The 24,533-nt window shown below is 43.5% G+C and overlaps 2 protein-coding genes across 7 annotated transcripts in view; one reads left to right on the top strand and one right to left on the bottom strand.

The window, feature by feature from the left end:
* Rev1 (REV1 DNA directed polymerase) overlaps positions 1-9,958 on the top strand; it is a 72,303-nt gene extending 62,345 nt beyond the window's left edge. For all 6 annotated transcript variants that reach the window (XM_032900974.1, XM_032900969.1, XM_032900971.1 and 3 more), the window contains 11 exons: positions 2,826-3,046; positions 3,874-4,046; positions 5,367-5,469; positions 6,165-6,330; positions 6,581-6,777; positions 7,333-7,569; positions 7,991-8,111; positions 8,505-8,671; positions 8,755-8,914; positions 9,181-9,283; positions 9,556-9,958. In XM_032900974.1, coding sequence (XP_032756865.1) covers positions 2,826-3,046; positions 3,874-4,046; positions 5,367-5,469; positions 6,165-6,330; positions 6,581-6,777; positions 7,333-7,569; positions 7,991-8,111; positions 8,505-8,671; positions 8,755-8,914; positions 9,181-9,283; positions 9,556-9,667 — 1,760 coding nt within the window. In that variant the 3' untranslated portion in view covers positions 9,668-9,958. The remainder of the gene's footprint in view (positions 1-2,825; positions 3,047-3,873; positions 4,047-5,366; positions 5,470-6,164; positions 6,331-6,580; positions 6,778-7,332; positions 7,570-7,990; positions 8,112-8,504; positions 8,672-8,754; positions 8,915-9,180; positions 9,284-9,555) is intronic.
* A 631-nt stretch (positions 9,959-10,589) lies between these two features.
* The window catches only part of Eif5b (eukaryotic translation initiation factor 5B), a 53,677-nt gene continuing 39,733 nt past the window's right edge, over positions 10,590-24,533 (bottom strand). The window contains exons 11-24 of the mRNA XM_032900968.1: positions 24,125-24,232; positions 23,800-23,910; positions 23,018-23,085; positions 21,924-22,065; positions 17,687-17,818; positions 17,016-17,198; positions 16,746-16,907; positions 15,922-16,053; positions 13,673-13,804; positions 13,509-13,585; positions 13,256-13,420; positions 12,147-12,285; positions 11,270-11,431; positions 10,590-11,009 (exon numbers count right to left, since the gene is read on the bottom strand). Of these exons, the coding sequence (XP_032756859.1) occupies positions 10,902-11,009; positions 11,270-11,431; positions 12,147-12,285; positions 13,256-13,420; positions 13,509-13,585; positions 13,673-13,804; positions 15,922-16,053; positions 16,746-16,907; positions 17,016-17,198; positions 17,687-17,818; positions 21,924-22,065; positions 23,018-23,085; positions 23,800-23,910; positions 24,125-24,232 (1,821 nt within the window). The 3' untranslated portion in view covers positions 10,590-10,901. The remainder of the gene's footprint in view (positions 11,010-11,269; positions 11,432-12,146; positions 12,286-13,255; positions 13,421-13,508; positions 13,586-13,672; positions 13,805-15,921; positions 16,054-16,745; positions 16,908-17,015; positions 17,199-17,686; positions 17,819-21,923; positions 22,066-23,017; positions 23,086-23,799; positions 23,911-24,124; positions 24,233-24,533) is intronic.

The following is a 24,533-nucleotide window of genomic DNA, read 5'->3' as shown; positions in this document are numbered from 1 at the left end:
GGCTTCAGAAGCCTTTCCTGGGGTAGATGATCCGTGCTCTCCACACCTTTGTTTCTGTTCCTGGGAGGGAGGCTGTTTATCAAGCAGGGTCTTGCCTCGTGCTCTGGGTCGCCTCACACTCTCGGATCTTCTTGCTTCAGCAGCCAAGTGTGGGAAGACGTGCCGTGCTGCCATGATCAACTTCCTTCTCTTTTCAAATACAGTATCGACAGTTACAGAAACAAGAACAGCCTGTTGATTTATTTACTATAAATTTTAGTTTTCACCTAGTGGATTCTACTCTACCTATTCCTCCCAGGGGTTATTTGGTGGGTGGCTAGGAAGGTAGGTTAGTAGATGGCTACCCTGGCCAGAGGCCCTGGGTTCCATTCCCAGCCGGCTGTTGGCACAGAGGCTGGTAATCCAGGCGAGTCTGTGCGTTTGTATGCTATTGTATATGGAGGTCCAAGGACGACTTTAGGAGTCAGCTTTCTCTTCAACCATGGGTTCTGGGGATTGAGCTCAGGTTCTTGAGCTTCCCAGGGAGCCATCGTCTCAGCAGCCCAGCTTTCACTCTCAGACTCATAGTCAAGTGCTTTATATCTAAGCTGTACACGAAGGGTCGGCTCTGTGGTAATGATGCTCCTGAAATGCAGGCTGCGTGGAAGGTCAGCCTTGGGTTTGAATCCTAGCACTGGTCTTAAAGGTCGGTTTTTAATCTGTGTAATTTTTAAGTGTATTTATGAACGTGTGTCTGTGTGGGATATGTACATGTGAGGGCAGGTGCCCCTGGAGGCCAGTGCACCCACTAATTATGCACTTAGCCTGTGATGTGCTCTGTAACTAGTAAGCCGTTGTTGAGTGGATGTAAGCAGTGAAAACACAAGGCTGATTATGAGGGACTGTAGATGATTGTGTTGTGTGGGAAAATGTATACTGAAGTCAAACCTAGTGAGACAAACTTTGACAAACCTAGTGAGAGCTACCCAGTGAGAGCTGATTATCTCTAACAGCTGTCTCAGGAAGGGCTCTTGGGTCTTTGCAAAGCTCCTAACCCATTATTACCCCATGCACAAGGTCAGGGCTAGGATTGTGCATGCAGTGTGACTAACAGCTCCACCCAGCCATGTCGCTGTGGGAAGCATCGTCAAGCTCAGCTTAGTTAGCAGCTTCCTTATTTGTCACAGCCGTGAGCAAGTGCCAACTGAATTGCACGGACATTTCCATCACCATTGACATTTCATTGTGGATGGACTGCCAGGGTCTTGCTGTGTGAGCAGCGTCACTGTCCATTTTCAATATGGCTCCTCTCAAGGGCAGATGCACGCATGCCCCAGCTGATTGACCAGCAGCTTTTGCGGCTTTCTCCTTCCGGCAGCAAGCCTCTCCCCTTCTTTTCTTCCTTGGTTGGCTGTAATAGTTAGGCCTTGAGCCCTGTCTTCTTTCTCCTTGCTGATGATGTTTCCTTATGAACTCTGCTGCACTGCATTGAATTAGTGACCATTCTGCTCCTGGCTTGGAGGCCATCCTTCCCTCAAACCGTCACTGCAGGACCATTTCATTCCATCAGATTAGCTGTCCTTATAGACGCTGGTTCCATTGCATTAGCTTGGTTGTGCTTCCCTTGCACCTATGGTGGATGATGCTATTCCAAGGTCCTCTCTCACTCCTTGCGTTTCCCATCTATCATATTCACACACACAGTGCAGCTCAGTGCTGCCCCTTGCTTGCCCTTTGTTCTGACTTCTGCTGTACATAGCACAAGTGGGAGCCTGCATCCTTCCCACCAGATTGTACATCTGTAGCTCTCAGCCTGTTGGCCATGACCTCTTTGACAAACCTCTGTCTCCAAATATTACATCACAAATCATAGCAGTAGCAAAATTACAGTTATGAAGTAGCAATGAAAATAATTTTGTGGTTGAGGAACTGTATTAAAGAGTCATAGCGTTAGGAAGGTTAAGAACCACTGATAACAGATTCTTATGGTTTAACCTTGTGGCCTACTTCCAAGTCACAGTTGCTTTTAAAGTCCATCAAGTCCTCACCCGTGTCCTATTTTACTGTATCTGAGAGTTGTCTTGGCAGAGAACCGACTAGGGGTCTTCCTGGGACAGGAAGCCGATCACTCTAGGATAGAAGCGACAGTCACATGACCACATTGAGCAAAAGATACCAGCAGACTTTGCTCTTTTTTGCTAACATACAAAAGCACACAAACACAATTTTCACTGCTTTTAACTGTTTTATGATGTAAAGTTTTTTAAATAAGACTTAGAGTTTTCCTGAGTTACTGTAAACTGTTTTCTCAAATGTTTATCTCTTTTTAATGTCTATTTATTTTTGGATATGGTGTGGGGCAGGAAAAGTGACCAATGCCCTGGATAGCACTGAAACTTTGTGTACCTCACATGGGGAGCCATGGAGGCTGCTGTAGGACAGGTCTTCAAGATACTCATTTATTTAGCTGTTGAATTAAGAGAAACATCTCTCCCCCGTGTCACTGGGCCCACTCCTGCCCTTGTGAGATCAGACCTGTGTGTCAGTGTCTGCTCTGGGTCAGTAAATGTAAGGAAGCCATCATGGCTGTCTGTGGACATCAGCGTCTCAGCACAGCCCCATGCTGAGCTCATTCTGGAGTGTTTGTGCATGCCCTGCAGGTTCAGATCATGATGAATTCTGAAATGAAAATTTGTTATTTACTGATTTGTGGATAAGATCTTAATCTTGGTATTAGTCATGAAATTATTTTTAGTATAAAATTTGTTAATGTTCTGTGCATATATAAATAAATGACCAAAATTTTAATAGTTTGTCAGTTACTGTGTATATATTCCTTTTCCTAGGAGTTGGACATTCAATGGAATCTAAGCTAGCATCTTTGGGAATTAAGACTTGTGGAGATTTGCAGTGTTTGACCATGGCAAAACTCCAGAAGGAATTCGGCCCCAAGACAGGGCAGATGTTGTATAGGTTCTGCCGAGGTCTGGACGATAGACCTGTTAGAACAGAGAAGGAACGGAAATCTGTTTCAGCCGAGATCAACTACGGAATAAGGTTCACCCAGGTAATGTGTCTTTACCTGGTTCTGTTTCTAACCTCTAAAACTCTTGGAGATTGAAATAAACACAGAAACTGTTGGTTTTCTGAGAGCCATGGTGACTTTTTAAGGTAGATCCTTAATTAAAAAACTCTAGGTCTTAAAGAAAGATATAAAATATTCTGCTTTTGTGGTCTAAAGTGATTCAGATTACAATTATTCTCATTACCAATGAAGAAGGCATGTGTTGAGTGTCAGAATTTTTTAAACTATAGATAAAAACCGGTCTCCTTGACTTCGTTTTTCATGCCTTTGAGGTTGTCAGCCTTCCTAATGCCATGACGCTTTAATATGATTTTTCATGCTGTGCTGACTCCAACCACAAAAGTATCTTATTGCTACTTCATAACTGTAGTTTTGCTATTGTTAAGAATAGTAGTCTGAATATCTGTGGTTTTCAGATGGTGTTAGTTGACCCCCAAAGGGGTCGTGAACCACAGGTGAAGAAACACTGCCTTTGTAGTGGCAAATGGACTGGTGTTGTGGTTCTCAAGAGTGCACACTTGGACTTGGGACCAATCTAACAGTGTGGAATTCACATTTTATTAGGGACTCGAAGATTTGCAACAGGTCAGTGACAGCATAAAAAAGAACAGGAAATGCCTTACAGAGTCCTCAGTACACCGAGAACATGACCACTTAACACACAGGTCAAGGTGTATACACGATGTTTCTTTTAAATAAATGCTGATGAGGGGGCAGTAAGATGTGCTCAGTCTTGAGATCCAAGACTTGAGAAGAACCGTTGGGTTAAGGAGAATCATGAGAGTGCTGTCATCTTTGTCTTTGTGTAGCCCAGAGAAGCCGAAGCCTTCCTTCTGAGTCTGTCAGGAGAGATTCAAAGCCGACTTGAAGCTGCTGGCATGAAGGGCAAACGCCTGACTCTGAAGATCATGGTACGGAAGCCCGGGGCCCCTATAGAAACTGCAAAATTTGGAGGCCATGGAATTTGTGATAACATCGCCAGGTAAATTTTTTCTTTAAAAAAAGAATGTTGGTAGTTCTATTCTGTGCAGTTTATTATAAGTCATACATGATAAAAATCAGTAGTAGTAGTTTTAGTTAAAACTTACCAATCCTGGTAATGTTAAATATCCTGTAGAGGCAGGCCACAGCCCATGGTCACCTGACTCAGGTTTATTACTAACTATTGCAAAATACCGAAGAAAAGATTCCTTTAGTTCACAGTTCCTGGTGTGCAAGATATTGGTACCCTCCTACTGTCTGCCAGCCGCTGGCATCACAGCATTAGAAACACAGATAACGGCCAGAGGCTTGCTCCTCCCCTCTCTGACCAGGTGCCCATGACAGCACTACTAGCTGCTTCCTAGAGAAGTGGCCTAGTTACTCCCAGTCTCAGTCTCTCAGGTCCAAATCACTGACACCAGCTGGACTGTGAGCCACATCTAAGTCACCACCAGGTGGCAGCCGGAGGTTTCTTTGGGGGTCTCCAAGTTGTTAACTTGAGAATGTAGAAAGGAAAAGGGCTGTACATTAGCAAGACAAGGGGACTGGTATGGTTTGTGAACCTCTGAGGTGTTCCAGACTTTCCTGAGTAAATCATTAGAGCAATCAGAACCATGTCTGAAAGCTGTGTGAAACTTTTGTTTAAAAGCGTGTTCGATGGGCACATCACTTGATGTTTGTGACCAACGTGAAACCACTTTTGAAAGTGTCTTGTATTTAGCAGTCTGTCAAGCCAGTGTTAAGATCTAACAGTCAATCTGTAAGGGTTATAATGTGTGTTTTCAGTAAAGAGTAGCTTATGTTAAACATGTTTTTTCTTTTGTGACCTTATAAAGTCTCTAATACAGAAACTTAGTGTGTCATTGAAAGCACTGTGGAAACAGGCAGAGTAAAGCAACATACTTTATTTCATGTGGAAATTAAATGCAACAGTAATGGACATTTCCTTATGAAACTGGTTCTTAAGCATAATTTTGTGGGGGCAGGTGGGAGGGAGGCAAGAACCAGGTGGCAAGAACCAGGTCCAGTTTAGAGTGTGCTTCTGGGAAGAACTGGCGTTGTACCATACAGTCTGTGTTATAATTGTATATTTTTTATATCCATTAACTAAAATTGTCTTGCCTAAATTTGCCAACTTTTTTGGTTTGGAACTTCATGGCTTGATTAAAGTACCAGTGTTGTGTGTAATGGTTTCTATGCTTGTGGATGGTATTCCTGGCTTATTATGAGGGCAGTTAATAGCTCCATACAATGTCTGCCTTTTAATGGATACATATGGAATGTACATGTTTGCTTAAGAATGCAATTCTAATACTTACAGGACGGTAACTCTGGACCAGGCAACAGATAGTGCAAAAATAATTGGGAAAGCTACTCTAAACATGTTTCATACAATGAAATTAAATATTTCAGATATGAGAGGGGTGAGTACCACACTGCATCTCCTTTCTGTAGCGTGACGTCTGTCTGGGCTTCATCTGAGCTTGGTCCTAATGTGTCATATACAGGATTTTACCTTCTTCCATGCAGTCCAAGGAGGGAGTCAGGACTTCCCATCAAAATCATCTTAGTTTTGACAGATTAGATTAGTTATTGTGAAGATTGTTTTCTGCATAGTATTATTCAAGTCTTATATATTATTTTTTTTCTGCCCTTCCTATTCCCAGCCCTGGACCAGCCCTTTTGTCACTGAGCCATTGCCCCAGCTCTGTAAAGTTACTACTGTAGGGAGAGGTTGAACCCTGTACCTTGATCAGCCTGTCAGCTTTAGAGACAGATGCTGTATAAAGCCTCAGTGGGGGCTGGTGAGAGACTTCAGCAGCTACAGGCACTGCCATGGTCCCCCACCTTGCACTGTACCAGCCTCTCCTCTGTAAATGTAATACACCCTCTAAAGCCAACCAGAAAACCGATGGAATACTGAAGTCCACTTTTAAGTCTTAAATCAGTGCGACACAAGTTGTTTGTGGGATAACTCATGTATAAGCTGTTGGTTTGCATTGTTTCGTTTGCTCCCCTATTCTAGAAGTTGGATCTCAATGGTAATACCAACAGATAGACTGTTTGGATGGATCTTCTTTACTTTTGTAGTTTTAGAAATATTTTTATTTGACTCTAGGTTGGTATTCAAGTGCATCAGTTGGTTCCTGCTAATTTACATCCTTCCATGTGTTCAAGTCGTCCATCAGCTCAGTCAAGCCTCTTCTCTGGTCTGCCACATTCTGTCCGTGATCTCTTCCAACTTCAGAAAGCTAAGAAACCCACAGAAGAGGAGCACAATGAAGGTGGGTGGCCATCAGTGTGTGGCTCTTTCTGCTCTACTAAGTCCTTGGGGAGTAGTATCCATTTTAAATCCACATGTGTCTCTGCCTTTTCATTTGCCTTTGTTCTAAAAAGTAAAATTGCATTCTAAATAATGAATTTAAAACTATTTGCAAGGAAAAGAGTTAAAGAGTTAAGTGTTTGGGAGGGGTGGAATGTCTGTTTTTCCCTCTTCCAGTGAGCTAAAGAGACTATTTGTTCCTACAATTGTAGGGCTGGCTGCTGTGGATCTGGAAGTGTCCTCCAACTCTCGAGCTTGTGGTTTATTGTCACCCCCATCTGCACATCTGGCTACTGTCAGTCCTGATGCTAACAGAGGCGAGTGTTCCAGGAAATGGAACGGCCTGCATTCTCCTATCAGTGGACAGTCAAGGCTGAACCTCAGTATAGAGGTCCCATCACCGTCCCAGGTATGGTTTCTGATCCTGAAGTCAGATTTGTATGAAGAACAAAAATGTATTCTTCCTTTGTAGATCAGCATACAAAGTCATCTTTATTTATACTGTTCTCGCCTAAGCCCCTCCCACTTCTGCAGGTCCCCTTGTTTGCTAGTGTGCTTTGTCCGGTGTATCCCATCACCTTTTTTAAATGCATTCACATGGGTGGCGGGGCTAAAAAAAACTGAAAATGCTGCCTGGAGATCTATCTAGGGAAAGGGGGCAGTTCTCATGAGGAGATCCCTAATGCTTTTAAGGATAGCATGATTATATTGGAAAAATTTTCCCATCTGAAAAGTTAATTTCTTTGTTCCCTTTCCATGGGTGAGTTCTTACTGTGAGGTGTTCTGTATGTGGACTCCCTTGTGTATGCTACTCACTCCGACACTGCACTCATTCAGACTCAGGCTTCAATGGCCATCAAGATAGCTGGGGTAGAGGCTAGCTTTTTGAAGGCTGGTGTTCTGGACTTTTGCTGTTCCTCAAACCTTCATTCTGAGCATCAAGTTTATATTTGGTATTTTACAGATTGACCAGTCTGTTTTAGAAGCGCTCCCACCTGATATCCGGGAACAAGTAGAACAAGTTTATGCTGCTCAACAAGGAGAGCCGCGTGGCTCTAAGAAGAAAGAACCAGTAAATGGCTGCAGTTCAGGGGTATTGCCTCATCCTGTTGGCACAGTTTTGTTACAAATACCAGAGCCTCAAGAACCTAATAACAGTGACACCAGAATCAGCGTGATTGCCCTTCCAGCATTCTCACAAGTACGCTCATGTCAGGGACTGCTCCCCTCACCTGTCCTCTCCTCACACTTCTCTCCTGGGGCCTGCTCATCTGCAGTGGCTGGCCACTTGACCCTGTTCATAAAGTAGCAACTCAGCACCAGAGGGAAGAGACATGCAAGGAGGGCATGGTGTGTCAGTCCCTAGAGCAGAACATGCTTTGCTGACTATGGGTCATGAGACCTCCAGAATAGGGGGAAGACGTGCAGAAGTGTGCACGAGTTCTTGGCTCCCGTTGTAACTGAGTGTCTTGTTCTGATCAGTTAGCATAGAAATTGAATTGCTCATTTCCAGTCTTTTGGAAAGTTTTGTCCTAGCTTTGCTGTTCAAGGACCTATTAAAGTGATTTCAAAAGTCTAGCTACTATTCAGAATTAACTTAGGTGTGACTTTTCTTCTCTTAGGTGGACCCTGATGTCTTTGCTGCCCTTCCTGCTGAGCTTCAGAAGGAGCTGAAAGCAGCGTATGATCAAAGACAAAGGCAGGGCGAGGACACCACTCAGCAGCAGCCAGCTAGTACAAGTGGTAAGACGACTGAGAACTGCCATGTCCCAAAAGGGGGCTAGAGCAGTGACATCATTGTGCTAGACTAACTCTTCAGTAAGTGTTGTAAAGCCACTTGTGCTGGTGTCCCTCACAGTATTTTGGATACGAGTCAAGCTACTTGCTCTTTGAGACTGTGAACACACATTTATTTATTAGGCCTGTGTAATTCCTAATTGTCTTCTGATCTTCAGGACCATTTTATCACATGTAAGCATCCTGAGCAAGCTCAGAGTGCTCAGGCCCACAGCTGAGCAGGGAGGACTCTATGCCTTAAGCCACTGCGGTCCTGGTCCCCCCCCCTCCTTTCTGCTCTTGGTAGTAAGGTGTATTAGGACAACAGAATTACTGAGAATCTCATACCTCTTCTTTTAGTGCCAAAGAATCCTTTACTTCAGCTAAAGCCACCAGCAATGAGAGACAAGAGAAACAAGAGGAAGAACCCCATTGGTTCCCCCAGGAAGATTCAGAGTCTGCCAGGGGCCTCTGGGAGCCCTCAGAAGTTAATGGATGGTTTTCTACAACATGAAGAGAGACCCCTGGTAACTGGAACAAAGACCGACTGTAATTAGATTTTAATGTACTCCATACTGTCTGAACACAGCATTCTCGTCCACTTTCACAGGAAGAGGTCTCTGCTTCCACCCCTGGTGCACAGAGCCTGTCTGGTCTGCAGTGCGGCAGCCAGAGCAGCTGTTTTAGACCGGCAGCACCCAACCTAGCTGGAGCTGTGGAATTCAGTGATGTGAAGACCTTGCTTAAAGAGTGGATAACTACCATCTCAGGTTCGTGCAGCAGTTCTGTGATTCAAGAGCAGGAGCCGTGCACGAGGGGTTAGACGTGGGCCTCTAACACTTCTAACCAGAAGTTCTAAGATACGTGCTTAGTTGTCACCCCCATCTGCACATCTGGCTACTGTCAGTCCTGATGCTAACAGAGGCGAGTGTTCCAGGAAATGGAACGGCCTGCATTCTCCATAAGTCAGGGGGATAACTAACTGCAGATTTCTGACTTCACTGGGGTCTTCACTTGAGGTTTTCCTCCTTCCTAGATCCAATGGAAGAAGACATCCTGCAAGTTGTGAAATACTGCACTGACCTTATAGAGGAAAAAGATTTGGAAAAATTGGATCTTGTTATAAAATACATGAAAAGGTAATTTATTAAATATTTTTACTGAAAGAGGGGGGAAATATGGATAGAACAAGTTTTTTAAGATTCCTGGCTTTAAATGCCATAATGTTGATGGGTAGTAACTTAAAAATAACCACTCCCACGGTTATGTCTAAAGTGAACATGAACTGAGCACCCTATATAGGCCCTTTATTTGTTTAATCCAAGACTTGGTTTTACTGTCTGGGCTGGCCTTTAAACTCAGTGGCTGAGACTATAGGAGTGAGCCACAGTGTCCTCTTCCTCGCCCTCAGGTTGATGCAGCAGTCAGTGGAGTCAGTATGGAACATGGCGTTCGACTTTATTCTTGACAATGTTCAGGTGGTCTTACAGCAGACGTATGGAAGCACATTGAAAGTCACCTGACTGTCCAGAGAGCCTGGTGCTCTCTGCCCAGCAGTGCTTGTGAGGTATTTGCAAAGTGCATGACAGTGATGCTCTGAGTTTTCATAATTCTACATTTCTTTTTAAGCAAGTGTTTTGTACATTTCTTTTTCAAAAAAGTGCCAAATTTGTCAGTATTGCATGTAAATAATTGTGTTAATTCTTTTACTTGTAGCATAGATTCTATTTACAAAACGTTTGTTTATAAAGTTTTATGGATTTTTACAGTGAAGTGTTTACAGTTGTTTAATAAAGAACTGTATGTATATTTTGTACAGGTTTTTTTTTTTCTTGTGAATCCTTAAAAAACTCAGCTCTAGGAAGAACTAGCAACAGTTCATTCTACTTAAACGCTAGACCTCAAAGCCAGCCTGCTCCAGACTGTGTGCAAAGAAAAGCTATGAGATTGCTCGACAGTCCCAGGCCAGCATTTTCCTAGATGTGAACAAGGAAAAAGACCTTCTCTAGTGGTGGCTGTGCCATAACACTCTACATTCATTTGTAGTGGATACTCTGAACTTCAAGTTTTCTTACAGCAGGTTTCTTCAAAGGATGCTGGTGGATCCTCAGGGATAGTTTAGTCATGAGGTCTAATCATGACCTCTAGTAAGTAATGACTGCCACTTTTTTCCGGAATGTATGGAAAAATATAAGGACTGCACACTGCAAGTGTTAGCAGGAAGTGTTAGCTTCCTATCATGGAGACTAGCCCAGCCCCCTGGAATGCAGGTCTCCTCTTTCTTGACAAGCAGTAATTGCAGCCAGCTAGCCTTACCCCATGCTTGCACACAAAGCAGATAAGTCTAAGGGCATGTGGGAGAAGGGGAGGGTTGAAGTCACTTCGGAAAGAATACCCATAAACTATACATCAAAGATTCCCAAGAATCACAAAATCTGTAGAAGCTTGGTTAATCAAATACTGCAGGACTGATTTAATCAGTATAAAATTGAAAGATTTAGATTTGTAATAAAAATCCAAATTTGAGGAAGGGCAAACTTTAAAACAGCAGCCAAGTCTTAGAGGAAGGGCAGGTGAGTGCAGGCACGCTGGACTGTGGGGTGGGGAACTGACCACTGTCAAACCAGTGTAAGTTGCTTGGTTTCTCATGGAAAACATTTTATACACCTAAGTCCATCAGCGTCCAAATGTCTGTTCTGTTGGTAATATCACAACATAATATTACATTTACTCCAAATTCTGTCCCATGTGGGAAAGTTAGATGATTTCAAATACTTTCTTCAGCTCCACAATAAGCTGCCAGTCACTCTTCTGCATTTCGTCTCTGAACCAGTCTTTGAGTGCATCGATGGACTGCCGGCTGATCTGCAATAGTGAAGACAAATAGGGTGAGCCAAAGGTGTCGATGAAAGCCAGTGGTCCCAAGTGTCACTTAAGCTAAAGAAAGGCAGTGCTTTGCAGCCTGCTTCAGGGGGAGGACCTACATGTGAGCGAGTTCCTGGGGTTGTCAGAGGTACCACCTGATATCCCCTGAGCTACTGCCATAGGCAGCCAGATGGGTAAAGGGGACTAAGATTTCTGAAATTTGCAGTCTGAAAATACGGTATTTTTGCTGAAATACTTACCTTGCTGACAAGAATGTCTGTAGCTTCGAAATGTCTCCCAAACATTTTTGGAGATTCCCCAGGGATAGGTTCTATTTTGACACAGACCTCTTGTCCTTTTTTTGCAACATCCACCTGCTTGTGGTTTATTTCAATGCTTGTTACTATCCCAATGTCAACAAACTATAAGAGAAAGATCAAGGTCAGAGACTTAAGTTTTCCATAAACTGTCGTGACCGCTGAACTTGGACTGCTAGAACCTGCAGTGTTCACAGCAGAATTTCTCCACACTACCCATCTACCCCACACCTGACAATGCTCTGAAGACTTGGCGTGTCCATTGGCCTAGTGTCCTTCTGCTGTAAAAGGACATACAGATCAAATAAGCCAGAAAGATGGGGGCACCGAATCACAGTCAACAGCTCAAAGTGACACCAGAAAATAACTGCAAGTTCTTCCTGTCACCTAGGCCAGAAAAGTACTAGATGAGCCTAGAAAACAAGTCACCATCACAAAATGAAGGCTCCAAAGGCCACAGCTATAGTAGGTAGCCATGACCAGTAGCCATCGTCCTGTGGTTGGAAGGAGAATATAAGTTTTTCCTCATTTCCAAAGTCAATCTAATGGGTTCAGTGTCACTGAGAAATAATGTTTTGGTGACCTGCATAGTGTTGGAGGCCTCTTGAAGGTTCCTTTTCAGTAAGTCTGTTTGCAGAGAAGGGAATGGACAACCCCGAATTTATAATGTCCCTAACACATTTGAACTGGCCTCTTCAACATCTCCACTGAGTGTGTAAGCAAGCACAGGACATGAATGAGGAATGCAGACATTACTGAAGTGATACCATCAACAGTTAGACAAAGGCTGACCCCCTGCTTGCTTGAGATAAGAACTTACATTTTTGCTTGGAACACACATAGGTGTTCCTTGTTTCACTTGACCAGCCTCCACAGTGACCCCTATTACTATTGGATCTCGAGAATTGAAAATGTACTGAGGGAGAATCTTCATCTTGCAGGGAAATACTGCTATGTGCCTGAAAGTAAAAGGAAAGCAAAAGAAACCTCAAGGTCACAAACTTGAACATGCAAGGTCACAAAATCGCCAATGCAGATGGGTGGCAAGTTGATGAATGTCACAGAGCTCTAACCCAGTTCAAAGCTACCTCAAGGAACATTTTTATGCTCAAACTAAATGATGGTGCCTTGCCCCTAAAGGTAACATTTTGCTAACCATGTCCTGGAGGTTAGAACATGGGTAAGAACTTGCTGCCATGCCAGTCACACGTGTAGTCATCCATCTATATATTCCTCATCATAGTCCTGGTGTTTCCCATTCCTTGTTATTCACATGCTGGAAGTGCATTAGGACAATTTAGGTTCTGTCCTGAGTTACTGTCCCCTAGGCAACCCTAGGCAGTGTAACCATGGCATGTAGACCCATAAAAGCTCAACCTGCCCTGCAGCCTAGGATGTTACTCCTGTACCTGAAAGCTCTGCTACTTCTCCAGTGTGGCCCCATTGCTGTATGTGCTGCACTGTGACTACTCAGTCTGCTTCCCCAAGCACAGTCCATCCTCTGCTTCTGGGAGCTCTACTCACACACTCGTGGTGCCTCCCTCTCTCAAGGATGGAGACCTGACAGGCCCAGGAGGAGGAAGCCTAGTTGAAGCCCTGCAGACTCCTCAGGTAGCACGGGTACAGGCGTCGTCTATAGAAGAGTGGCCCTGTCTCCCTCACACTTCTCTAGCATGTTTTCTAGTTTACACAAAGTCACCTAAACCCTCCAAATTGAAAAAAAAATTGAAGTTAAAAGGCTCCAGAGAGGACCTGGTATTTCTCCCCCACCACCACCCTCTTATTGTGAAAACACACACAGAGGAATGTTTGTCCCAGACAGCATACTGCTTGCTCCTGGTCACAACATACTATTTCAGAACACAGAAACTGGGAACTATACTTTTGCTGTCTGCATTCTTATCAAAATAAATAAAAACACCAACTTACTTAAATTCTTCTTGTTTTTGTTTCTTGTAGTCTTGTCTGTATTTTGTAAAGGCATCAAATAAATGATAAATAATTTCTGCACTAAAGATTCTAACTCCCAAACTATCAGCCATCTCTTGCGCATCCCGTTCGATTCTTACATCAAAGGCCAAAATTACTGCATACCTGAAACACAGGAACACCAAAGATCACTCAATGAGAATAGAGTCACACTGAACAGGCTGGAGGCAATGTTCACACACAGAGTACTTACTGCGGATCATGTTCCAGCATCACCGAAGCCTTCATAACATCCTTCTTGTGGACTGGGCCAATGTTAATTCCCGCATACTGTAAAAGAGTGTCCAGGTTTGCCTGCATGCATGGGTACCTAGCAGCCCACCATGACCACCACATGCTTACTGGGTAGCTACTTACTGGCACCTCTGATGTTTTCAGAAATTCAAGAAGAGCTTCCAAAGAGCCCAGTGTAGATGCCTGAACATAAACTCCTTTTTCTTCCAATTTGATAGCATTCAGTGTCTGCTTTAACTCATGGATCAATTCATCCTTGAAGACATCAAATGTGACAAAGTACATCTTTACCTTCACCCCAGTGATAGCTTTCACCCACCTGAAAGCATGGAATTGGGGCACTGTTGTCTGCTCTAAGAGAAACCCATTCCATCTCTCTGCCTTAAGCTAGTAGAAATCTGCCAGATCTCTACAGCACTTGGTAAAGAGAGTAGATGACTGGGAAGAAACAGATGCACTCACACTCAGGCCTGGCCTAAGTTAGTACATTCTCCAGTGACATGACCCGGTGGTGGCTTACTCACAGGCCTGCAGCAAGCAACAGCTCTCATTCTGGTTGACAAGTGAATAAGCTATGACTAGAGCCTTCTTTTCACTGGATATGGGCCGACTGGTCTTCCCATCAGACAAACAGGCTTTAAAATGACTACTGATACCAAATTAATATTCCCTTTAAGTTCTTTGTATTAAGGGATCCGAAATAAAAATAGCCATTGGCATACCCTCAGCACATAGAAGGTTAAAGCAAGAAAATCACAAGTTCAAGACCAGCTTGGATCTAGGCCAGCTGGTCTAAGGCCAGGCTGAGTTACATAGAGACTTAATGCAAAGCTGAAACAAACATACCAAAAACGAGTGTGTGCCTGCGTGTGGGTGCGATGCTCTCAGAGGCCAGAAGCAATAGGATCCCCCTAGAGCTAGCAGATGTGGATAGGTAGGATCCAATGCGCTCCTAACTGCTAAGCCTTCTCTCCGGACCATTTAATTTTAAAGGGCTTTTGGCCTTTTTTCTCCATTTTTGAAACATGGTTTTTGAAGTTCGGGGTCACCTTGAACTACCAGTGCACCACTGACGGCCACAGCTTCTGCTCTAACTCCCCAACCTGCCAGCACTGGGTCATTCATGCACTGCTCTGCCTGGCCTTATTCAGTGCTGAGATCCAACCCAGGGCTTCACGTGTTAAGTATACTTAACAACTGCTGCTTCCCAGTTACTGGCCTGGTTTTTGTTTGTTTTTTCTAATTAGGAAAATGTACATTTAAAATTAGGCATATAAATTTATACAACTTCATGATAGTACAAACAATCTGAAAGAAACCACTTTCCTGAAAAAAGAGAGGAGATGACCTTTAAAGGTGTCTATTTCAGAGAGCATCCCTAACATGTCCTGCTGCCACTCAACAAAACACTGTGGGAAGGAGAACAACAGGGTGCAGATGACAAAAGATAAGGGGAAATGGGAATAGGGGAGGGAAGTCACAACAGACAGAGGGCAAGAGGGTGGTTCAATAAAGCCTCAGGGAATGGGTTATAATGACCGAAAGTATGTATAATACACTAAGTATATATCCATATACACACATATCTGAGTATGAAAGCTTGGCCTACATGTACTTATGTGCATCACATGCATGCCTGGTGCCCATGGAGGGAAGAGGAGAGTGAGATTCCTGGAACTGGAGTTGGAGAGTGTTGTGAGTCACCACATGGGTGCTGAAAATCAAACTGGATCCTCTGTCAGAGCATCCCTCCTATAGGCCTGTAGGCCATCTATAGGGACACAATCAGGTCATGCCCATGATACTTCAACAGTATGACTGACTAAACAGGACACAAACAATGACATTACATACATACTACACGGGAAGCCCAATGAATATAGCGTAACCCCTGCCTGCACCTGAGCTCTGAGATCATCAATGGAATAGGGTAGAGAGATTATACGAGGACAAGGAAGTCTGCTGTGAGACTGTGCCTCCTATAAATGACAGGAAGTTACACGCATGACACCTCAACAGTATGGCTCCTACACAGGACCTCAACAGTCCCAATACAATAGACTTGATTGTGAGGAAGGGCAATCTCAAGGGGCCACCCACAGACAATCAACTACAGGCAACCAACTACCAATTGCTGAGAGGAGGAAGCAGACCAAGTGGGCAGCCCTGAGATCATACACACAAGTATCCTAAATGCATTCAGGCGGTTCTATTTATACAGTTATGTGTGCATGCATGTATGTAGCAAAAAAGAAAGAAAAAAAAAAAGATGTAAGGCTAAAAGCAGGAAAATGAATTCAAGGTTAGTCTGGGCCACTGGGAGAGAAACTGGCTCGTCCAAACCACTTTGGAAGAAAAATTAATGAGCTTACTTTGAGAACTGGGATTTCGTCGTCCTTATAGGCCACTAGGAGAGGTAAACCAGCCAGCGTTTTCTCAAGGTCTTTTCCAAGAATCTTCACTCCCTGGGCTGCTTCCACTTCTTTATGCTTTTCATATTGGTTCTAGAGAAAAAGTATTTTCCATTGAATTTATCTCAGCAGTGGTAGCACTGATATATGTATTCTAAAACGTATTTTGTTTCTCAAAATAACACAGGAAAGATAAGTCAAAATAGAAGATACTATGAGACATGACATAAAAGTAAAACAAGACAACTATTCAGAACTATAAAATTTGGGGGGGAAAATGGGAGAATGAAAGGGGAGGGATAAACAGGTAATAAACACAAAACTGCGCTGACAGAGGTGAATGAGCCAACTGCAGTCAACAACGCCACACTGAGGTGAATGCAATCAACAGAAGGTCCTGAAAGGGACGGTGGCACAGAACAGGCACAGATGTCCGTCAGCTGAGAGCTGCAATACAGACTGAAGCATCTAGCTCCTGCTGGGGCAGCAGTGGGATGTGTCATGCGCACACTGGAAAAACAGACCCAAGTTAGCACAGGGTGCAGAAAGAAGTCCACAGCACGGCAGGGCAGTGTACACTTTCATGCCTATAAGAAAGGGCAGCACAACACACACACACAGTGGACTATAAACCTCAAGTGCTTCTCACGTCCGTTTCTGCAGGGACAGGGACAGGGGCAAGTGTGTGCTGTGTGTTAAGTCAAGCAGCCCTCAGAAAGACAGAATGGCGCCTGCAGATAAAAGCGTTGTGAAGCCCCATGTCCACGCTTGCCATCTTGGCTTACCTTCACGCGTAATTCCTTCATAGGAGGAGGTAAAAGGAGGCCTCGAATCTGAGTGACAATGGGCCCTTCTACTCCAGGAACAATGATTGTGTCCCCTTCCTTCAAACGTCCATTAATCAATATGACATCTATTGTGGTGCCCATTCCTGGGAGAGCTTTAACCTGTTTTCGGATAGAAACGAGATGTAGATGATGGCGCATCACCAAATGCAGGAGCAGTATGTGTCCACTGCTAGAAGGGGTACAGTGGGAAGGAAGCCTGATGATTACCTCCATGACTTGTGCTCTCAGCTCCTCACAGTGAGCAAGCCTCTTGCTCAACATAGTTTGAGTTAATTCCACAAGAAGGTAGATGAGGCTTCCCATGCCATCACCAGTGTGTGCAGAGGTCGGTACCAGGGACACAAAAGTGCGGGGATCTTTATTCTCATAAAACAAAGCAGCGTTTAAACCCTAGAAGCAAGAACAGCACAGAGCACTGTTAGCTGAAGGCAGATGCCTGGCCATTTTTAAACTCCACAACTACCCCCAGAGAACTGAAGCACTGCAGGTCAGAGTTAGGTAATCACTCGCCTTTGATGCCCAGCACTAAAACAAAAACAACTGAATGAACACAATCCAGAAATATAGATGTTTAGAGAAAAAGGAAATAAGTCTCTAAGTCAGTGCGGTTTATGAGAATGCTCAGGCTGCAGAGAGAGCTGTGAAACACCAGTATCTGGTGCTAAAAATGGAACAAGCAAAGAACTGTGCACCCACTCACTACCCAAGAGCCCTGGAGTCTGACGCCAGCCTGGAAACAGTAAACACCAAAACCAGAAGAGTGAGGAAAGTACCCAGCCTACCGAGACAGGACAGATCCATGTGAATGACAGGGGTGACCTGTACAGAGATGACTAAAGAATCATTCTGCTAGTCCTTCAGAAACAAACTCCTCCTACCTGTTGTGCGAATTCTACAATAATGGCCTTTGCACGCTCCTCAAACTCATCCTTTGTATTCTTCTTCTGCTTTTTTAAAGTAACAGCCACATCCGAATCAGGACTCTTCTTCCAATCATATAACCTGTCAATCTGGAAAACATTTATCAGAAACATTTCAAAAACCTACAACATTAAAGGGTATAAGCTCCTGAAATTTTGCACACACCACAGTGTAGTGTTCAGGCACTTCACTGTACAGAAGGTGCCCTGTAGAGGCTGTGTGAATAATGCTCGCATGAGAAACTGCTGAGGTGGCATGCGGCCATTTCAGCCTCCAGCGGATTAATGAAACTGTTCTCTGTCAAACAGAAGGTCCTAGAACTATCCTGAGAACACTGACATGTGCTGTTTTCACAACTCCAAAGTGAGTTAGTAAACCAGCAGAGAGGCAAGGACTAATTACAGCAGTGCCACAGTCAGGATTACCTAGTAACTGTTTCCTTGCTCAATCTAGGAATATAAGTCCGACTAGTTAATAATACGAGACTATTTTTCCTCAGTTGTCAACCTATGGGATATTTCAGGTAAAGGAAATGCTAACTGCAGACAGGTATCAATATACGGAGCCCTGTAAATCTATCCAATTATGCACCAATTTAAAAAAAATACTAGTCCCCAGCTCCGAAAAAAAGAAAAAAAAAATACTAATTTTGGTTTATTCACATGCCCTCTGTGTGAAAATAAGAGAGGGAATTAATCACCCAAATGATGACAGTGCGTGTCACCTGAGCTCAGCCCACACTGACAAGGTAAAGAAGTAGTTTTGTCTGTTACTAAGAGAACACCCAATAAGGAGGAACAGGTCCAAAATGATTGTCAGGATCAAATTGCTACTTGAGGTCTTTCAAATGATTTCTGAAAATGTACTCAACATAAAGTTCTAACAAAAAGGCAAAAAGAAAAAGGACTTAAGTTTATAGAACTGAAGGAAAACCACGAGATGAGCTTAAAAGCCAATGTTGCTGGAAAAAGAAGATTATTGATCTCGAATACAGAGCATTAAGAAGCAGCGAAACAGCATACAGGAAAACATGACTGGGGGAGGGGAGGAAAAACACTCCACTTTAGTTGGCTTACCATGTGACATTAATAAATTTAGTAGAGAATATCTGAATAATCACCAATAAAGATAGATTAGATGAAGACTATAAATTCTAAAAATAAAAGTCTTAAAAGCAAGCGATATAAAAATCATTACGTAGAGGTACATGGTAAAGATAGAAGCAGAAAGCAACTGAAGGAAAAAAGGAAAACATTTAAGGAAAAAAAAGTAGAATTCTATAACAAGTGAAAATATCTTGAATGAAGGGTTTTGAAGTAGCACTTTTTTTTTTTAACTAAAAAAGAAAGGTAACAGGATTTTGTTACTGTTAGGTTATCCTTTTTAAAGCTTAAAAGACACTTTTAAGGGTGACCTGAACCAAAATGATACTGGCAGGAAACAGGAGTCCTGGAAAAGACATGAGAAGGTTCAGTGGGGAGTGTGGGCGTGAGAGTCCAGGGTGGAGTCTGATGCTGTAGTCTTGACAGCGATTCTTACTGTTCTGTGTGTGTGTGAGGGTGAGCACAGGAACTCAGGGGCCTGAGGAACAGAGGCTTCCGCAGATCCGCTGCAGCTGGAATTGCAGCGTGTTCCGAGTCGCCCAGCACAGGTGCTGGGAACTGAACTTGGGTCTTGTGAAGAAGAGCGCCTGCTCAGCCACCTCTACTGCTCCACTGTGCAGCTCCATTGTGCAGCTCCACTGTGCTATCTTAAAACTGCCTTACCTGAGCGTTTAAAGTACAAGTAATAAACTGTGGGTTATAATAAGGAAAAAAGGAGCAAAAGCAAAAAGGAAAGAAGACAGAAGCGACTAACTCAAAAGGGATGTAGAACAGAGTCCAGGTGAACAAGCTGACTCTACACCTAACGCAGCCTTGGGGCAAAACACACAGGAAGAGCTTGTAGGTTGATGCCATTATGCAGGTGAAGCATAGAACAAGGCCTGTCACTGGACGGGAGGGAAGGATGGGCAGGAGAAAAGTTTAAGAGAGGCAGAGGAGGCCAGAGCAAGGAAGAAGGCAGCTGAGAGAACTTGGTGGCAGACGTTAAGATTCTTCTCATAGTTACATAGTTATGCATAGTTACAGGTTGTTATGACTATTTTTAAGGGATGGGTGCATACAGGATTTTGTGTTGTCTAGATGGACAAATTATATCTTATCAATTGGATCAGAGGATATTGTGTGATGTGTTCTTTCATGTGGTGACTTAATTGAGTTCGAGAGTGAATAGTGGCCGGACACACTGGGCTGCCAGAGTTGAGATATATAGGCCTGGCGTGGTGGATACCAGCCAAGGGAACTGTGAGTAAGGGCGGGGCAGCCTGATAAGGTGCCAAGCTGGAACAGTTCTCGGACTGCCTGGGTGAGAGAGTCCTTGAGGGCAGCATGAAGCTGCTGAGATAAGTTAGCACTGGTTCCAATGGCCCGCCGGAGCTGGAACTAGCGAGAGAACATCTGCTAGGGTACGTGCAGGAACGGTCCTGGCCCTTCTTTATTTTCTTGTTAACAAGAGCTCACACTCCAGTGCTGACAGTGAGATGTAATACTGAGAAGCTGCCATGTGCTGTAAAGCAGAGGGAAGTGTGGGAGAGAAGCAAACAAGCTCATGTGAGATAACATAAAATCAAACATGGCACCGTGCCAGCAGGGGCAACGGATGCCAGCCAGTCTGATGCTTAGGCTCAAAGCAAAATATCAGTGCTCTGAGCAAGATAAGACAAGCGCAGTCTGCAAAGACAGCATCTTGAATGTAAACAAGGCAGAAGGCAGTAAGGATGCATCCTACACTCCTAAGGAAGGGAAGTAGCTGCACACTGCCACAGAGGATTTGAGGGTAAAGGCATAAAAGTCAGGAAGTCATATAAGTCCTGTACACCTTAATTAGATACCCTCATAACATACTAAGTAAAAGTGCACAAGGAGACAAGTGATGCAGCACGGCGGGAGACGGGACGGCCTCTGCAGTAGTTTATCAGACTCACGGGCATTGGTAAGAATACAAGGAAAGAGTTGACAGTGCAGAACGCCAAGCTGAGCAAAGTCAGCAGTCACATGAAGCACCACACGAGGCTGGTCCCAGGAGACCACTGGAACAGCCAGAGATAATGTCCTCTGGCAACTCAAAAGGATCTGGAAAATCCTCTCCCAACCCCCACTTAAAGTAATGAATAGATCAAGGACAAACAAAATGATTAAAATATTTTTTCCTAAAATAAAAATAAAAACAATGTCTAAGCATTGCTTAAAATGGAAGCTGGGCATTGTGGCACTTGTACACAGAGGCAGGAGGATTAAAGTCAGCTCTAGGCCAGCTGAGCGCTCCAGAGAGAAGCTAGCTTAGCCCTGAGCAGCAATACCCACGGCTCCTCTTGGTTGCTGTTGTTTTTAAAACAACATGCTACACTAGATGAAAAACAACATGCTACACTAGATTTCTATCTTGTTTTAAAATTAACACATTAATTGTATAGTAATGAGCATCTTATTTTCATACAGGTAATATAATTAAACAAGTTCTCCGCCCCTATTTCCTTCTTGTCTCTGCTCTCTCCTGATTCTGTTCTTCTTCCTATATAGTTCCTCCTATTTTGGCCTTCTAAAAATTAAATCAAGAATCTATTTATGAGAAAAAAAAAGTAGCACTCCTGTGAATCTGGCTCCTAACAGGATGGTGCTCAGCTCTATCCATTCCCACTGTGACAGCTTGTCACTCTTCAGGTGACTGGCAGAGTGGCTGTCCTCCACACTGACTAAACTCAGCCTCGTTATGTTGCACAGCATTCTAGCATCAAATCACATCCCTAGGTCACGCCTCCTTATTAATGAATATTCCATTTTGCACATAAGGTATACTCTCTCTATCCATTTGCCTACTAATGGGTATCTAGGCTTAGTCCATTGGCTACAAATAGTTCTCTGATTAAAAATATTAGTGGGCACATACATACATACATACATACATACATACATACATACATACGTACGTACGTATGTACGCTCTGTTCCCAGCAGCCATGTGGGCCACTCACAAGCACTATGGGAGTCCAGACCCCTTGGAGACCAGCATTCACAGGCATACAAATTCACACAAGGACACACGCTTTAATAAAAACAGATTGTAGAAAAAAGGTATTTTCAGATGAGCACTTACCTTATTAAGTGCAACAATAAAGGGACATTTTTTGGATTTGAGAATGTTGATTGATTCAATTGTCTGGGGCTCTAAACCATGCATAATGTCAACAACTAAAATGGCAATATCACAGAGAGAGCTTCCTCTGTTTCTCAGGTTACTGTCAGAGGAAAAAAAAAAAGAACTGTTAGTAAGTGGAAAATTTTTTAGTATATTTCCTAAATTTAAAGGTTTAATTTCTTTGTAAAGCCTAAAGAGAGAGAAGAAAACAAGTGCAGTCTCTGGTTCTGCAGGGACTGACTGGTCATGAGCGGCACGGATAGCAAAATTACAGTGATAGGGTCTCCATAGAACAGCACTGCATCTGCAATGCAGACCACACAATCCCCCACATGTGCACAGCATCACCTCTAGGATAGATACACAGGACTGCCATCTTTGACCCAAAAATCCAGATCCAAACCCTTCTAAGAACAGATCTGGTTCTTGAATTTCAGACTTTTAAGATGTTTAACTAGAAAGTGTCTACTGTCAGGTAGAGGAGGAAAGGGGACTCAATTGAAAACTCGAGGGCAGTTCGAGTTCTGTGTGAACAGGTGTTACACACACTGTCTCGGGTAACAAGAAGGGGATTCTGGCTGTAGCTGGCATGAACGTGACCTTCCTCAGCTGTCCCGGAAGCTCAGGTGTACCGGGAACGTGCAGGGCATGCAGAAGTGCAGGCAGCTGTGTATTAGGGATCCCATTATCTCTAACTTGCCTGACACTCACCTAACATACAAAAACTGAGCCTCCTGGGATAAGCTAATGCCACAAGTTTGTGTGTGTGTGTGTGTGTGTGTGTGTGTGAATGTAGTGAAATGAAAACATTATTCCCATTGTAACAGTCTGTAGAAATTAGAACAGGAATTCATGAAGAAGTTCTTTCTTACACAGAAATGATGCTCTTTCCAATTATAAAACTTGTCCTCTATAGACACCAAGAAATCACATAAAACATTATAAAACCAATGATGATCAAAAGATTAATTATGATACTGTAGATACCAAGGAACTATTCAAAGTTAATGACTGAACCCCAATGTTCAGTGAGTTGAGTAAACTGGTCTTACCTGAAAGACTCATGTCCAGGAGTGTCAATAATCAGCATCCCTGGAATGCGGACATTCTCTCTGTCAAACTAGAAATGGTAGAGAAAGATGCAGAGTTTAAGGGCAGTCAAACAATGAAAGCTTCTTTACAGAACAATTTACCCAAAACTTGAAAACACTGTTACTTCCTTTTTCCGAAGGAATAATCTTAAAACAGAGTCAAACAGCAAAATGTTTAATATTCTCTTTAATATCCAAGTTTTGTAGAGACTGAAGATGGTTCAGTACGTCTTAGAGGATCCAAGTTTTATTCCAGTAGGTACATCAAGTAACTCACAACCACCGGTTAACACCAGCTCCAGAGAACCCAGTTACCCTCCTTTAGAGCCTCCTCCCATAGACTGCCACACACATAAAAATAAGTTTTAAGGGAAAAAAGGAAATCATTTTTGCTGAAGTTGTATGTAAGTCTGCAGTAGTTTAAATCAGTCTGATTCAATGGCAGAGTAGAACAGTCATCTGCATCATCTGCAAAAGCTCACTTGGCAGGTGCGTGTGCCCGCGCCTGGGGCTTACAGAAGAGTTTCTCATATTGGCATTTTCTACCAACATATCTGAAATGCATATTGCTTTATCACCCTGTTCTATTACTATAAAAACTTCATAAAATTGCTACCATGTTGGAACCTGAAATTCACGGTAATCTGAATCTGTGTTCCTGGGCCATGCTCACTAATAATTGCCTTTTGAGGTGAGAGGTGTTTCTTACGTCAACAAGACAAATAACATATAAGGTGACTTACATTTTTAATCATTTTAGTTTGTTCATTAATAGCTTCGAGAGGAACATTTGTGGCACCAATCTGCTGTGTGATGCCACCTGCTTCACCATCTTGTACATGAGTGTGGCGGAGCTGTGAGAAGACAGCAAAATGAGATGGGTGTTTTGGTATGAGACTCATTGTTTACAGACAGCGAGGCTTATTAGTGACCCCAGACTAAAGCTCTTCGAGCAGAGACACCTGTGCCTCCTCCCCAGTCACCTTTATTCATTTACAGAATTACTGACCGCCCTGCCGCAGAGGCACCACTGTTATTCACGGAATATTAATACACGTATTTTCTTACCTTATCTAGAATTTTTGTCTTCCCTGTGTCTACATGTCCAAGCACACAGATGATAGGGGCTCTTAGCTTTTCTGTATTTACATTTTTACCATGTTCAAGCCGTCGTTTCTAGAAGGGGGATCACAAATTAAATTCTGCTCCAAACCCTCCCTGTGCACCCTTCTCCACTCTCTTAACATATAGCCCCAGCCTTGGTTAGCCGACTACACAAGACAAACTCACTATGTAGTGAAGGCGACCTGGAATGTCTGATCCTCCTGCCTCAACTTCCCTAGTGCCTGGCTGCCTGACCAGTGAGCTCTACCAATTGAGCACTGAGCCACAGGCATGAGCCACTGAGCCCGGATTTCACACAGGGAGCAGGAATGGGAGTCCATCCTACATGCACTTTACCAGAGTCACATCTTCA

The sequence above is a fragment of the Rattus rattus genome, chromosome 4 (assembly GCF_011064425.1).
Source record: "Rattus rattus isolate New Zealand chromosome 4, Rrattus_CSIRO_v1, whole genome shotgun sequence".
NCBI classification, from domain to species: domain Eukaryota; kingdom Metazoa; phylum Chordata; class Mammalia; order Rodentia; family Muridae; genus Rattus; species Rattus rattus.
Note: the sequence above shows the minus strand (reverse complement) of the source record. Positions and strands in the feature narration are given on the sequence as shown.